At 48.0% G+C, this 15,937-nt stretch overlaps 1 protein-coding gene across 1 annotated transcript in view; it reads left to right on the top strand.

The window, feature by feature from the left end:
- The first annotated feature begins 676 nt into the window (after nucleotides 1–676).
- LOC119396565 (runt-related transcription factor 3-like) overlaps nucleotides 677–15,937 on the top strand; it is a 399,999-nt gene continuing 384,738 nt past the window's right edge. The window contains 2 exon segments of the mRNA XM_049417140.1: nucleotides 677–980; nucleotides 983–1,180. Coding sequence (XP_049273097.1) covers nucleotides 761–980; nucleotides 983–1,180 — 418 coding nt within the window. The 5' untranslated portion in view covers nucleotides 677–760.

Raw genomic sequence — 15,937 nt, 5'->3', positions numbered from 1 at the left:
GGAGGGTTGTGGGAGGTTGGCGGCTGCTGGGCGCGAAGGAGCAGAAATCAAGCACGCGCCGCCGCCACCGCCAACGACCGGTAGCGACCGTGGAAACGCGCCGAGCTAGCGCAGCAGCAGCAAGCAGCGGCGACCGCGTGCTGCGTTCTCCGCCGTCGCTACCGTCGGTGAGGGAAGCGGCCTCCCAGTGCGGCCGAGAGCCGGCCTCTCCGGCTCCGGCGGCCGCCCGCGCGCCCCGACCGCTCCTCCTCCGGGCGAGCTTCCCCGCCAACCAGCGCGGTTTTGCACGTCAGCCCCCTCGCGCGCGCGCGCCCGCTGCGGCAAGCCCCGCACACCCACACGCGCGCGCGCCTCACGCACGCACACGCACAACGCAACAGGCGCTCGCGCAGCCGCCGCTTCCAACGCTGCCCGCACCGCGGCGCGCTCCATTTCTCCTCTCCCCTTTTCTCTTACTTCCAGGAGGAGGCGATGGAGGAAAAGGGAGGAGGCGAGGTGGGCGCTTGCTTTTCTCGCTTGTTTTCTCCGCAAAGGAGGAGAGACAGCGGCCGTTAGCGGGCTGGTGGGCGAGAGGTCGCGGGTGGCCGCGAAGAGGAGGGTGGCGGTGGTGGGGAGGCGCGCGGTGCGAGAGGTGGGCGAGGAGGAAGCCGAGGCGGTGCGGCGGCGGTGCGGTCTGGCAGACGGCCGATTCGGGCAGAGCCCGCAAACCTCAGAAGGGCGGCGAGTGCGCGTGCGCGTGCGCTGGGCCAGGCAGCGTTCAATGCATCTGCCGGCGGCAGCGGCCGACCAAGGCAGCAAGCAGCAGCCGCCGCGTGAACAGCACACGACGTCGACGCACCGCGAGCCGTCCTCGCAGCGGCGTCGCAGCAGGATGGCCGAAATGGTGCTGCCCGGTGAACGGGCCCTCACCCAGGTGCTGGCCGAGCACCCGGGCGAACTGATGCGCACGGGAAGCCCGAACATGGTGTGCTCGGTGCTCCCAGTCACTGGCGATCCAACAAGACTCTACCGGTGGCGTTCAAGGTGGTCACCCTCGGGGACGTTTGTGACGGGACCTTGGTCACGCTGCGTGCGGGTAACGATGAGAACTACTGCGCCGAACTGAGGAACGCTTCGGCCGTTGTCAAGAATCAAGTGGCCAAGTTTAACGACCTCAGGTTCGTCGGCAGGAGTGGAAGAGGTGAGTACTGGTGATCCAGTTTCCGCTGTTCCCTCCTTGTTCCCACTCGTTTCCCCATATGAACGTGCGACATTCGGTGACAACGTGTGTGGAAAAGTGAACACAAAGCTTGGTGATGTGTCCAAGCAGTGAGGTCGGCGATAACGCGGTGACAACAGGCGGAAACGAAACATCCTAGATCAGACACATTTTAACTTTTATGCTGCTAACAAGTACTTCTTTACCCGATCGTGTGGCTGAACATAATGTCATTCAATTCGAAAAAAGAAAATTGGCGTTCAGTGCCTCACTAAGGTGACACCGTTATATTTATTGCAGTTTAGGATGTCGCAGATGTCATGACTAGCAATGAACCATAATATCCACTCAAATATCGTTTAGATAGCACACACGGAATTAGAGGCTATACTGTTTGCTGTATCTCATGCTTTGCCATAAAGTACGGCTATGCCCCAAAATTATCCAGTACTCGCACACGGAGCCGCATATAATCTCACATAGAGTAGCGTAAGTGCTTCTGATCATAATGTTGAACCTTTTCAATTGATTGGATAGCCTGCCGCCGTAATTTTTCCCATTCTTTCTTACATGAGTGCTATCTTTACGCGTATGCGCTTCTAAGGAAAACTGTCGATAGGAGACATAACCGCGCGTGCGTTGTCACAGGATTTAACTCCGCAGGCTATACACTTTCTGCACGAATATTGCGATGAGGTGCGCGCGTTTTATTTCACGTTAAAATCCGCATGCTGTGCCACAGACATGCGGCGATCGTTGAAACGTTGAAAGCGCGTCATGCTAAATGAACAGCTGTAGCGTTAGTTTATATAACTCGTTGTTATACCCCCGTTCTCGAATGACAACGTCGCACAATTCTTTCTTGGCGTGTTTGCTGAACGGAACGCTCCTTGCGAAGCGAATTAGGTCCTTCATGATTAGCATCTTTCGCGATGTTGCTCCTGCGTGCGATGCAGAGAGCGAATTGTCGCTTCTTTCTCACACGCCGCATGAATGAAACTGAGATTAACTTTATGGTTGTCAAGCTTGACGTAATGTTCTGGGTATTTTTTGTTGTTCTAGAACATAAAATTTGTAAGTATTAGAAAACAGGTCGCCATTGATGGGGGTTGCTCCTGAGGTGCGCGCTGTGAATGAGATATCTAGCGCAGGGATATAGCCGATCGCATGGGGAAGTATCGATGTGCGCGTGCTCCGGCATCTTGAACGGTTCGCTAAAACGCTCTTCTTTTCAACACGCACCATGAGAGCCGCATATGATTTGTGGTGTTTTGGTCTAATCTGATTCACTACCATGTGCATGCAGAGCTGTCGACTGGCGCTTTGCGGCGTAACCTGCGTTTCATGATGGTATAGTCCTTGTAGAGCTCGACGTGTGGCACGAGAACAAAACTTACTTTTAATGGTTCCTTGATATTAGATGCTTATTTTTTCATTCAGAGCACATGCTGTTTAGGGTTGCGTGTTTATTAGATCACTTCGGTGGCAATGACTCAGATGATAATGTCGTGACAGCACGTATTCCCAGATGTGAATTATGCGTCCACGGTATGGCTATTCGCGTTTGACAACGCATCAACGTTACAGTTAGTATTTCTCAACATTGTGATTGCCTATTCGTACGCCAGTATATATATCTAAAATGACATAGCAATGTGCACTATTAACGGTAGATATAGCACCAGCTACGATGCACAGAAAACTTCAAGAGGAAATGTCTACGCCTGAGTGCAAATGAAAGGATTATTTCGACGTTAAAACGCATTTCTTCCTAATATATTTCTGACCTTACAGACCTAATTATGTACTGCAGTGTTGATTCACTTGATCAGTATAGAGTGAGGCATCGACTTCCACATCGTTATTCAGTCTCACTTGAATACTCATTAAATTTTAGTTACACTATACATGTAAGTGATGTGTCAGCAAGACCCTCGCTTAATACTGCCTCCAGGTGAGATCTGCCGCTAATGGCGAAGAAGTGATTAACTGGCTGCATATTCTTCTTACTTCGATTGTCACAGCCCTTAACCGTACACAGGCACCAAATGACAGCGCGTACAGCCTATACTGTGAGAAATGTGTAGTTTTTGGACTAACTCGATCATGTCGTGAAACGCTACAATATATATCCACATTTCGCGACTGTTCGTGATCACTTGTATCACCGTGTTATGAATGTCAGCATGGGACTCCGCTGCTAACTTTTCCTAGCATTTCATTAGTGTTTTAAGATGTTTTTGCAAGGAATACAACGGTCTTCTTGTAAAATTCATGGTGTCCTGTAAGCATGTAGGGTAAAAAAAAAGGGGGGGTCGACAGAGAGTATCGTCGATGAGCACTAGCAGGGATTACTTTCAAGGATGACGGTTGTACTTTCGACAAAGCTGTCACACATGATGTGTTCAGCAGCACCGATGTTACACTGTACCGCAGTTTGCTACAGGCCCCGTATTTATGTCATTTGGTTACACTCGGACTGAAACCTATGACAGGTTTCTTTTTTTTTTTAATCTAATTCAATACATAGTATGAACCACTGAAAAGGGATGTCGTCAGCAGCTATATTTCCGAAGCAAATACATATTCAGTATAATAGTTATGTCCCTCCGGGGAGTATAAACGTGATCACAACATCACATCAATTCCATATGCATGCTGTCCACCGTATTTAGGAAAAATATATGCGTTCGGAATATTTGTTTTCAAGATCTTCCGTGGCAAACTGAGAAAGTTCTGCGTGCTTGAAATTCTGAGTAGTTCAAGTTTGTGGAAGGTTCAAATCGACCACCACATTCTTCAGTCAAGGTTGATTTCAAAGCAGTCTTGGCATTTGCATTCGTTTTCACCTATACTTATATTGACTAATGAACAATGACCTGATTCAGCGTTACGGTGCCTCTCATTAAAAGCTAAAACTTTTCAGTTGCTTCAAAGGGCAGTTCAGGCGAAAACCCGTATACTAAGAGAATAGTGGTGTCTTCCTTTTCCGCGATTGTTACAGCGCGCTCGAACAAGTTATGACGAATATGCCTGTTGGCGTACGTGCATCAGCGCGTGACTTATAAGGACAGCTTGACCCTGCGGCCTTTCATTTTCTTTCATATTGAACTCACGGTGATATATACGGTATGGAAGCCGCCACGGCAGATTGCTACCACACTTCAGTCTAAGCAAAGTGGCTACCACATGCTTCGGTCTAAACTTTGCCTCGCCCGTCAGTGCACAGCACATGAAGGAAACATCGATAGGCCTCATTCTGCGTGTGTCTAACTATATCGTCGCCAATAAAACTTCATCACGTGTGCTAGACCTGCCTGAAGTGTATGTTATGCAGGGTCTTTTTTTTCTTTATTAAGTGTTTATATTAGGAGAGGTTGGTGCCAATGTGGGGCGCCGGCTACTCCTCTTGCGTAATAGTTGCCGTCGCAAAGTATATAGTGAAGAAGCACAAAGCTATACGAAGGTATATAGAAGGACACCCACGCACTTAGGCCCAGATCTTCAATAGAGGTCTTCCAGTAAAGTGTGACTACAGGGGTGCATTGAAACTGGTATCGTGTGTAGACTAACCGCGTATACATGTAACATAATTCGCGCATGCTCTCCAACGCAGAACATGTACCGACATCGTCACTACGAAGAGTGGTCTAGCGGTTATGGTGCTAGACATGCTGACCCGAAGGTCGCGGGATCGAATGCTGGCTGCAGCGGCCGCATTTTCGGTGGAGGCGAAAATGCTAGAAGCCCATGTACTTTGATTCAGCTGCACGTTAAAGAACCCCAGGTGGTCGAAATTTCGGGAGCCCTCCACTATACGGCGTCCCTCAAAATCATATCGTGGTTTTGTGACGTAAAGCCCCAGCAGTTATTATTCACTACGAAGTTAACACTGGTGTTAATACTTCCCAAGTGACCGTAGTGTTACCGTTCTTTCCTAGCCAGAGAAACTAGCGCATACAGAATACGTCTTCGTAACACTATGCTGTATATACACTGCCGCCGTGTTCCGGGCGTCGTTATGGCCACCACTGCGGTGCGCGCGCGTGAACACACACACGCATGCGACCGGCGGAAGCCGTTAAATCTGCCGCAGCCTTCGTCGACGACGTGGCTTAACATTAGCGAGCGTTCCTCGACTTCGCGTTACCATGAGAGGCCTGGGCTCGCGTTCTCCCTTCGTGCGCGGGGCTCATCTAACCGAAGGGAAGCCAGTGTGGATTTCGGGAAGTGAGCCGAAGGGGAGCGCGGGAAGATATAACGACGCAGGATCCGAGCACGACAGCGGTGACGACGCTCTCAACGCCTTGCGACGCACGTGTGTGTGAGTGTTTGTGTGTCGGCCGCTGATCAATAATTGGGGGAGGCCGCGTTAAAACCGCGGTTTAATTAGAACGCGCTAGCGGCCGGGCGGTCCGGATAGTATGCGCGCATGCTTCGCTGCAAAGGCCACAGCTGTACACAAACCCGAACGATTTTCGCGGGCTCCCTCTCACCGCGTCACCCGACGGAGAGAAAGTCGTTCTTTCGCCACCACGACGGTTGCGGCTGCAGCGACTTTGTGTATGTAGTACGTGTTTGGAAGAAATGTAGAGAAACCCTGAAACGCCGCGTCCTATATCAATTCTTCCGTCACCCCTCGCCATTTCCCTGAGCCCGACTGACCCTCTCCGTCTCGTCTCGTATATCCTGTAGTTCTTCCACAGTACCGAGTTGAAAGACAGCTCGCATGCCGCCGTGGAATTGGCTCGATTAGCGAACGTCGCTGCACCGCATGCGCGCACAACGCCTCAGTCGTAAAGCCAGCTTTGAAATCCTGCGGTGCGTTCGTGCGTGCGGTTCACTGCTTTCGAGCGCGGCGCATTCGTCGTCGGCATTTGCTGCACAGTTTCTTTGCGAGCATATGCAGCGCCTTGTGCGCGAAATACTTGCGTCGATAGATGCGGTGTGAGCTTGAACAGTGTTACACTATTACAGCAACGGGCGTTGTTGAAAATGTCGAGCGCGATATATATAGGTATAACGTTCCCTGTCGCTGTAGCGGTGTAGTTGCGGAATATGTTATTCCGGTGTGCCGTCGAATAATAACACTCAGTCAAAAATATTGATAGGAATATATATAGAACGACCATCTAGCCAGCTATTTAAGGTACATGTGTTCGTTTATTGCCGAATGTAAAGGGTTCATTGCGAGTTAATATGAGACGTTCGTTGAAACGCACCCGTCGCCTTTCTTTCGTGCGATGGGTATTTCAGTAAAATAACTGCAACGCTCCTTGACCCAGTCATTTTGAGTATCCGTAACAATAATGCACTATATTAGTCCCTATAGTCCTCGCATGAACATCGGTCGCGAGTGGTATGACAGACATAGGTCGGCAAACTCACTCATGAGTCGACTCACTCAGACTCACTCAGACTCAGATCGAGCCGTGAGTCTGAGTCTGAGTGAGTCCGGGTGAATAATACTTTGGTGAGCTTGAGTCCGAGTGAGTCCGGTTGAGAAAAATTTTAGTGAGTCTGAGTCCGAGTGAGTCCGGTCGAGGAAAATTTTAGTGAGTGTGAGTCCGAGTGAGCCCTAAGCGCAAAATATATTCCTTGAGTGAGTCTGAGTGAGCTCGACACTTTTTTGCCGACCTATCGTTCTATCTACACAACTTCAACATTACTATTAGCCTTTTGTCGGCTCACGTTTATACTCCCGCCGACTCATACATACTTTGCAGTCATCTGAGCACTATACATTGTCCTAGCTTTCATCTTCGTTTCAGCAAACATATAACATAAGATTTAGAGGATCTTCTAGTGGCCGGTGAGTCGGTAAATTATTTTTAAACAGCAGTATACTGGTACCTATTTGTAAACAGTAGTATATATGCATATAAGTGTCGTGCTTTTAAAAATGTGTTTTATTGCTTAACTGACTTTGCGATAGCCAGCCCTTTTTGATGTCATACTTGTCACGTTTCAGATATATTAATGAAAAGAGAATCCTGCAATGTATACAATAGTAGACGGACATGTTCCCCAGAGAAATTGCGCATATGCCCGCGTGAGGCGCCTTGCCTTCGCCGTGTGCATGATCAGCGCCAGGAAACGACAGGTGTTGTATAAGGCCGACCGGCAGCCGTCGAGCCGTATATGGACGAAGGAACGTGGTGTAGCAGTCGCTTCCTCCTAAAATTCAATTTTCTCCACGCTTTATACCTTTTTCTCCTTCTATTTCTTCTTTCAAGTGAATGGATTGTATAGTTTCTTGTTTTTCTCTGCGTTTCGCCATTCTGAGTGAAGCGCGGTCACGGTCGCACGGACCATAATGGCCTGTTACTTCCTCACTATAGCTTCGGGGCTCGCTTTTGCCGTTTTTTTTTTTTCGCCTTATAAGGTCACGTGCCGATGCACCCTTTGTTTCTAGACCGCGCCGAGTAGTTGGAAGATACAATCTTGCTTTGTCATTTTCCTCGTCTCCACATAATCGTGAAAACAAAAGAACAAAGTCCAATTTGCAGAACACGAAAATCGCATCTATAAGACAGAGCTGTGTAACAACTGTAAGTCATTTGAAAGACGACCGAAAGAACCAAAAGTTAGACCGTGTTTTTTTTTTTTTTTTTAGGGCCAAGGTGTCTCGATTTCCAAAAACATTAAAACTTCAAAATTGAAACAGCATAGAAAGCTCCGTTGGAGAAAATATTTCAATCATCTCTCTCCTTACCACATAGTTTTATAGTTATCCTTGTCTATTATTGGCCGATATTTCAATAGACATGTTCTAATCCATGTACCTTACAGCGATGGAAGTGATAAGCTGGGCTATATCCATTTTAAAAACGAAGCAAGCTTTGCTGGTTCTCAGCAGCAACAGTAAGTATAAATGAGCCACGTTTATTTGTATACAGCTGCGTGAAATTGACAATGCTTTTTATGCAAAGACTGCAAAGCAAGACAACAACGCAATGGTTTGTGCCACGTTCTTGCGTAAGGTGTCGCTGCAGAAACCTATTCTAGATCCTAGAAACGAGAACAATAAACCAGGCAACACGAAGGGGGGCCGCTGAATGAGAGTTTATACAGATCGCGAGAGTGGCTCCGAGATTGCGGCACTTTCTTGCACGCGGCTCATCCCAGCCACTGGGCTCGTGACGTCACTGCCGTGCCGCGCGGAGAAGCCAGCTGCGTGCACGCGCTGTAGTAGAGGGGGCGCATCGCTTAGGGACGAGGCAACACACGATTTAGCAGCGATGGAGTGACTTCGAGATTTCGCATCATTCGTCTCCGCTCCAAGGGGAGAGAAAAAAGATAGAGAGTGAGAGGGCGCTACGAGCGTTCGTTGGTACTGAGAAAGCTCAGCGTGGAGAAGAAGAAAGCGAGGGAAAATACGCTAAAAGAAATAGAATGGAGAGGTAGAAGAAAGACACACGCATGCCGCGTGTTGCATCTGAGATGCAAGCGGCGTGAGCCATCTGGCTTGCTGCAGCCACTGCCGGCCCTGAGGAGGGGTGCATACATTTGCGTCGAGACTCCGACGCCCTCTAGCGTGTGTGTAAGGGCAGTGGGGGCTCCGCTGTACAGCATGTGGCGTTATTGTGTGGCTGGGTATATTCTATATACACGGGCATATAGGTGCCGTAGTTACGCGCTCTTTCTATCAGCAGAGCGGCGGGAGACGGCGGGGAAAAGGATGCGCTGATTTATTATTCTTATAGCTTCGTGTGTGGGTCTCTGTTATCCTTGTTGATGGCGAGTGAGGACGGGGGAGAACAGTAATTGCCTGTATCTCGAGCCCGAAGACCGCGCCGTGTAGTTGTGTGTAAGGACGCTGTCCTTTTTCTCGGCGATACGCCGTGTCACCCGAGCCATGGTCGGGTCGTGGTTACACGACTTCTTTTGCTGCCGTATACGCGAATGCGTCTTCGGTGCGACGAAGGAGCGGAATGGCGTGTCCTGTTTGACAGTAAAATGTTTACGGAGAACGTATTTCGCCAAAAACTGCTGAGCACTTGCTGAATTTGTACTTGTAAGCCGTAGAACATAAAGAGGAGTTTCCAGCCAACCTAACTGACGAGGACACAGAAATGAAAAAATCCGTAAACAGGGGGTGGGGGCTCGAGCCAACGTTTCGACAAGTGGACTTGTCTTCTTCAAGGCTGGAACTGATTTCCTTAGCTATCGTGTGTATATGCTTCGTGTCCTCTCCAAAAGAAGGGAGAAGGGAGGACACAGAAAGAAAGACGAAGCCCTTGTCAGTGCAGTTAGCTAGAGATCCTCCTCACTTTGTGCAACCAACTAGCTTAGGTAGGCGCCATTGCCGTAGAACACTTCGGTATATGTACCAAGGGGAGATATCACTTCAAAGACTCGTGTAGAGTATGTAGCGAGAGGCGAAATGCTCGCCTTTGTTGCGAATCTTCCGTTCCGCAAGGCTTTTTGACGCCGACGGTCGCCTTGAGGATACTCAGAGGTTGCCGCTGTATAACAGTAGACAACATTTTGCACGCATCGTGCATATATATGCGGAAACTGCTCCCACGGCCAGTCATCGTCCGGTGTGCCTGCTGCCAATGGAAACAAGGGATGGAATCACCTTAGTAGGCCTTAATGAAGCTAGCGCCGTGAAGTCACAACACTGTGGGAACACACGTGTCTTCTCGGCGTATTCTACTGCGTCAGAGCATCACCCCGTTCGGTCTCAAGCGAAGTTTCAAGCTTCTAGAGCACCCGAAGGTCGCGGGATCGAATCCCGGCCGCGGCGGCTGCATTTTCGATGGAGGCGAAAATGTTTGAGGCCCGTGTACTTAGATTTAGTTGCACGTTAAAGAACCCCAGGTGGTCGAAATTTCCGGAGCCCTCCACTACGGCGTCTCTCATAATCATATCGTGGTTTTGGGACGTTAAACCCCAGATATTATTATTAAGCTTCTAGAGCACACCCTCGATTACAGTTTCCTTACAATGCTTGAGACCGATGCAGGCAAACCGCAACGTGCAGTGGCCCAGCACCAACTTGAAATATTTCTTTCTTTTTTTATTGCGATAGCAATTATATGGACACTCTCGGCAGATTTTTGCCGTTGCCGTCGCCGTCATGCCCCGGATATGTATATGTACGTATATTTATAAAAAAGGCACAAAGAAAAATAAAGGAGAAGAAAAAAATTCCGAAGCACCCGAACGGGGATTCGAACCATCGAGCCCTCACTCACTCCCCAGCCCGCTGCATTAGACAACTCAACCATGCCCCATGCATGCGCCGGCGAAATATCAGCGAGCGATTTATATACACCATTTACCGCTGGTGGTAAGCAAATCTCGGAGGAGCTTGAGCGTGTTCTCTATCACGCCACCGCTCCTAATTTTCTTTCAATTTGAAAACCATCCTTGAGACGCGCACGACAAGTGGCCCTTTTCTGTACCCACTCGTGATGTGGAAGAAGAGAAAACAAAGAACACCGGGCACACCTTGCATCAGACGCCCCCGTGTGGCAAGAAACGCAGGGGATCACACCACGCGCCGCAATTTAAAAGAAAAAGAAATATCTAAGAGCATTTGATTCTCTATTGTCGACACTTGCAGCGAGTTGCTTAAGCACAAAGACATATATCTTTGACAGGCGCTGCAAGTATCGAGCTGCTTCTAGTTCTTCGTGTGGCATTCCAATTTCTTGCTATCGCATTCATTGCTTCGCCCTTGCGGCGAAACTGTGACTTTTTTTGTCAGAAAGCTTTCTAAAAGCTCGCCACGAAGTCATCATGCATAAATGGGGGTAATTAATATCCATATCTATACGTTGAAGCTAAACGGCGAGGCCGTCGCATCTACGTGACGTCACAGCTTGAATATGGAGAACGCGGATGTCAGAGGCTTTCTCACAGTGAAAGCAAGATAGGTAATGAAAGATCGGAGCTAGATGCCAATAACGGATCCAGTCCCCTTCTAAACAGGAACGAAGACATATCCGGGAAATTCGAGCTCGAAATAACAGAATGGAAGAAACAGAAAAGCACAAGCGCAATATGTCAGCCTCGCTGAAAAAAAAAAGGAGCGGGGGGGGGGGGCTTTCGTGCATTCCCTGCACTGCCCTTTTTTTGTTTTTCTTGCGCTAATCTAATGGCACCATCGCGGTGAACCTATCGCGCATATAGGAATCTAGGCCATTTAGGCTGTTAACTGCCCCGCGCGTAAAATGCATCCCCTCGAAGGCAAATCAGCGGGCGAAGCAATAACACATTTATCAAGGGGTCTTTGACAGTGTTACATTGGGAGGTCGACGTCAAGGAGGAGAAGAAGAAGAAAACCTGCGCGCGAACAAATGTATATGAAACCACGATAAGCCGGAGATTGGAGAAATTGCGAGAAAAAAAAAAAGAAAACCTATAAGCTAGGAGTGCAAAGCGAGGAATGATCGGCCAACGAAGAGAAAATGGGTTTGCCCCAATGGGCTTCGTGTGGAGTGGTACAAAATACGTAATGAAAGAAAGAAAAGGCTGATGCGAGCTGTGGAGAGTGGTGGTTCCGTTTCTCGACTCAAGCTATAGGATTGAGCCTGCAGGCGAGAAAAGGGGGGGGGGGGGAGAAACAATTACGGAGTCAATGTGTCTCGCACTGGCAGAGCGGGGTGAGAAATACTTAATGCGAATTGATTGCCGCTGCCGTTTCACACTACTGCGGGCGCATATAACGGCGCGAGGTGTGAAAGGCCGCACCGGTTTTTGCATGCATGTGGATGTATTTCCTTTATATATTTAAGAATATATCGCGTGTTCCTTTGGCCGGGTCGAAGGGGATGCACGCTTCGCGAACTTGACGGTGCACTTGACGAGTGTACGACCAATTGGCGTCTTCACGTGTTTTCTGCTCACGAAGCGGGCCGTTTGAATGCTTGACGCGAGATGTTCAGAAGGTGTCGTTAATTCCATATATGTATAGTCACGATCCCCTACACCGCCATGTCTGTACATAGGTGATTTCGTTGAGTTTATTGCTGTCTCGATGTACACTTTGCTGAGATGCAGTTGACTCGTGTGCATTGTTTTTTGTGCAAGGAGATAGCGTGAGCGCCGTGCTATTGAGCCGACGTAATTCTTGCTTCTTATTTCTGTTCTTAAAATTGGAAAGAAAACTGATGTTTGCAGTTTGCCTAGTTAGAGATGTCACGACTGCTTCGCATGTACGACCGTTTCGATGTCTTCACGTGTTTCCCTCCCACATGGCAGGCGTTTTGAATGTTTGATGCAAGATTTCTGATCGATTCCGCCAACTCCATATAGTCACCATCTCCTACAAAAGTTGTTAAATGAATATATGTTACATTTTCGTTGTGTTCTTGGAGTATCGGTGTGATTTCTGTTGAGATGCGGTTGGATGTCACACATTCTTCGTGCAAGAGATGTCGTGAGTGCCGCTCTACTACACATAACAATTCCTTTTTCTCAGTTCTTATACATCTTAAATTAGTGTTTTGGGTTTGCACATGACTAAACCAGACCTGCAAAATGCACTCTACGAAAGATGCATTGATGTGGAAGAAGGCCACGGATTAATTTTGACCCGCAGGATTTGCATTGTATGACTTCGTGCTACAAGCAGTTGGATCGCAATTTTCTTTTTTTTTTTTTTCCTTTCTTGTATGCCCAAAGGATGCTACAAAATAGTCTTTTTTTTCCCCCACCCCCATTAAATAGTTTGACAGCCGCGGCCGCGAAGCGAACTAATTTCCTGAGTTCCTTATGACGCTCAGGTACGAAGAACGGGCCAGAAGGTGGGCCAAGGATTACCTTTTCATGGCTTTGAAATTACGGCGACGGTGCGCGTTAGCAGCAAACTTATTCGACGATACTTAACGCCGCTAACGATCAATGTTGGAGGAGAGGTGGTCCACGGAGAAATGTAGTTACTGATAATATACTGAGATAGGAAAGAACAAAATAAAAATGCAAGTTTGAGGAAAGATGCTGTCAGAAATTCAGTTTATATTGATCCGCACTGCAGGCTAAACGGCACGAAACCGAATTCCGAGGTATTAAAAGCAGAATAGTATATAATAAAGACACACACAAAAGAACGGTTACCACGAGAGAGGAATCTCACGTATCTTACAAAGTGAGAAAAGCTTGAAGTTACAAAACAATAAACTTAAATTTGTATCCTTTGCATCCTTCCCTGTTTGCGTCCTTTCCCTGTCCGAGGATTTTACCGATGCCTTGGCTGACAAGACAAGCAAAATGTAGCAGCCATGTTGCCATATAGAGAATTGCTTAGCGTGCATTAGCATTCACCAGAGATCACCATAACTCTAGGCCGACAGCCTATATTGCTCAGACTTAGAGGGGATTGTCGGCAAAAGACCTCGCAACAAACGAGCAAACTAAAGGTGTTCCGCGTACAAAGGCGCTAAGACGTGTTCGACATGAGACTTTTATAGACGGAGCACGTATTACCAGCTGAACGCTCACTCCTTCACTTCAAAATTCTCAACGTATATAACCTCTTCTTGCCGAATGCATCTCACTTGAGGATATAAAGCCCGTAGCCGTTGAATAAGCAAAAAAAAAAAAAGGAAAATAAAGAGCCTTTCGGAGGAAACATGTCCTGTACGTTTTAGTTATTCACTTCCACCTACCGTCTTTTCTTTCGTCAATTTACACACCACAGGTAGCCGGCGCTCTTTCCAGCTCGATCTATTCGGACCGCGGAGTTCTTGTCATTTCGTTGCACTTAACGCACTTTGCGAGTGAAAAAAACCGCTCCCGTGTGTTTTTCGCTGGGCGATGAACAAAGAGGACGTCGTTGTTCGTTGGCGACGGCGGGGCCGCTCATCCCGCTCGGTGCGCCAAAACCTTGCGGAGGAATTAGGCGCAAATCCAGCACTTGGAAATCCCCCTGACAAGATTACCCCGCCGCTTTTAAGAGAGAACTGAAAGCAAGGCGGGACGAGGTTTCTCGCCGCGCTGGCAAGCCTCGCTCGCGCGAGCTCCATCTCCTGTGGAGTGCCGCAGAATAGCGGTGCGCCCATATATATTATATGTACGCGACGAGACACTCCGTTGTTATCACAAATGCGGCTCTACGGGATAAACGAGAATTGTTGGAAAATGTGCCAGAAATTGAGGTATATAAGGGATAAAGCGGCGCTCGTTCTGACTGCGAGCGCACGGAGGTATACGTCTTCGATAAGCGCTTCGCTATACAGCGGATAAATCATATATATGACTATGCATATTCTTCGCCGATAAAACGTAGACTTTCCTGCATATGCACGGGCTGTGTTTTGTGCATGTTACGAATTCGCACACCCTTGCGTGTATACTTGTGTCTGTGGATGCGTGCGTATATTTTATGGCTGTTAATTCCTCTCTTGTGTACGCGTATACTACCAGCGACAAAGAAAAAAAAAGGAAGCTTACGGGCCGCACGTTCCACGCAAATGCGAATTTCTGCCCTGTTTATACATGACGCTCCTAATTTAATGCGTGACAGTGTATGTCGCAAACGCTATTACAGGCTGAAACCTTTCGTTACAGGATATGTTTCAAGCCTGCAGACAGGAAATAGGCTTTATCGCAAACCTCGTGTCGCGTTTGTTTCCTGGGAACGTTTCTGTGTATACTTGTATACGTGTGTACTGGCAACGATGTATTATCCACGCATCCATATCACGAAAATGTGCGCCAACCGTGTAATCAGCGAATTCCCGTACGATCTTCCTATATATGTACAAGTGTAGGAAAGTGTGGAGCGCCCGTCATGGTTTTCACTCGAGACGGAACGACAGCAGTACAAATGTGCACGGGTTTAAGCGCGCATGCGTATCTTGGGCCAGCTCTGCTCGCAAAAGGCACATAGCGAATTCGTTAACATGTACGCTGACAACGAACTTGACTGTTGCTCTTCATATTAAAAGCTGGAAAAATTGTTCGAACGGTATTGTTATGCTAAGTTCGACGATCTTCGAAAAAAGAATAATAAAAATTAAAAATAAAAGGAGGGGGGGGTGTAATGCACACACTCCCTTAAAAATCGCTCGCTGTTCGCGTTCAGCGTTCCTGACCGTTCTGACCCCCTCAATTTTCTCGACAAAGCAAATAGCATTAATAATTAAGAACAACGCCTACACACACAAGGGATCGCATATATCGCTGTAAAGACAAAAGAACAGTCTAGAAGCTTGTCCTAAACACTTCCTTAGCCATTGAGCAACCAGCTATTTTTCCTGTACACGACAGCATTGCTTGCGTCGCTTGAGATTGTCTCGAGTTGTTTACCGCGCATGCAATGCAAGCTTCTCGAAGTTTCCAGGCCGGTTCTGTTGTTGGCATCACGCGATTTCGCAAGTTTTCTAACTTATTTCACTTTTTATTTCCTCCATTCATGTACCGGTCACGTTTCCGTATGTTGTCACGTCGCGCAACAATTCATTCACTGCGTCGCCCTGCATGGCTTCACGTAATCCACGCTTCGAGAACATTCCAAGCAAGTAAGGAAGTTCCGAGCAAAACCTTCAAAAAAATGGTACTAAAATATTTTTTTTTGAATGAAACAAAATATTGGCGACGCAACAACAAGAAACAGGCGGCTTGCTCGCCCGCATCGTTTTATACGCGCGACAAGAAACATGCATGAAGCCAGAGCCTGTTCAAACGCATTGCATCATATATGCACGTGGCGGTCGCTGCTATAAAACGAAGCTTTATACAGAACAGCTTTTATGAGCGTTACCACCAAGGCACAAAAGCTGTGAT

Source organism: Rhipicephalus sanguineus, chromosome 6 (assembly GCF_013339695.2).
Source record: "Rhipicephalus sanguineus isolate Rsan-2018 chromosome 6, BIME_Rsan_1.4, whole genome shotgun sequence".
Taxonomy (NCBI): Eukaryota; Metazoa; Arthropoda; class Arachnida; order Ixodida; family Ixodidae; genus Rhipicephalus; species Rhipicephalus sanguineus.
Note: the sequence above shows the minus strand (reverse complement) of the source record. Positions and strands in the feature narration are given on the sequence as shown.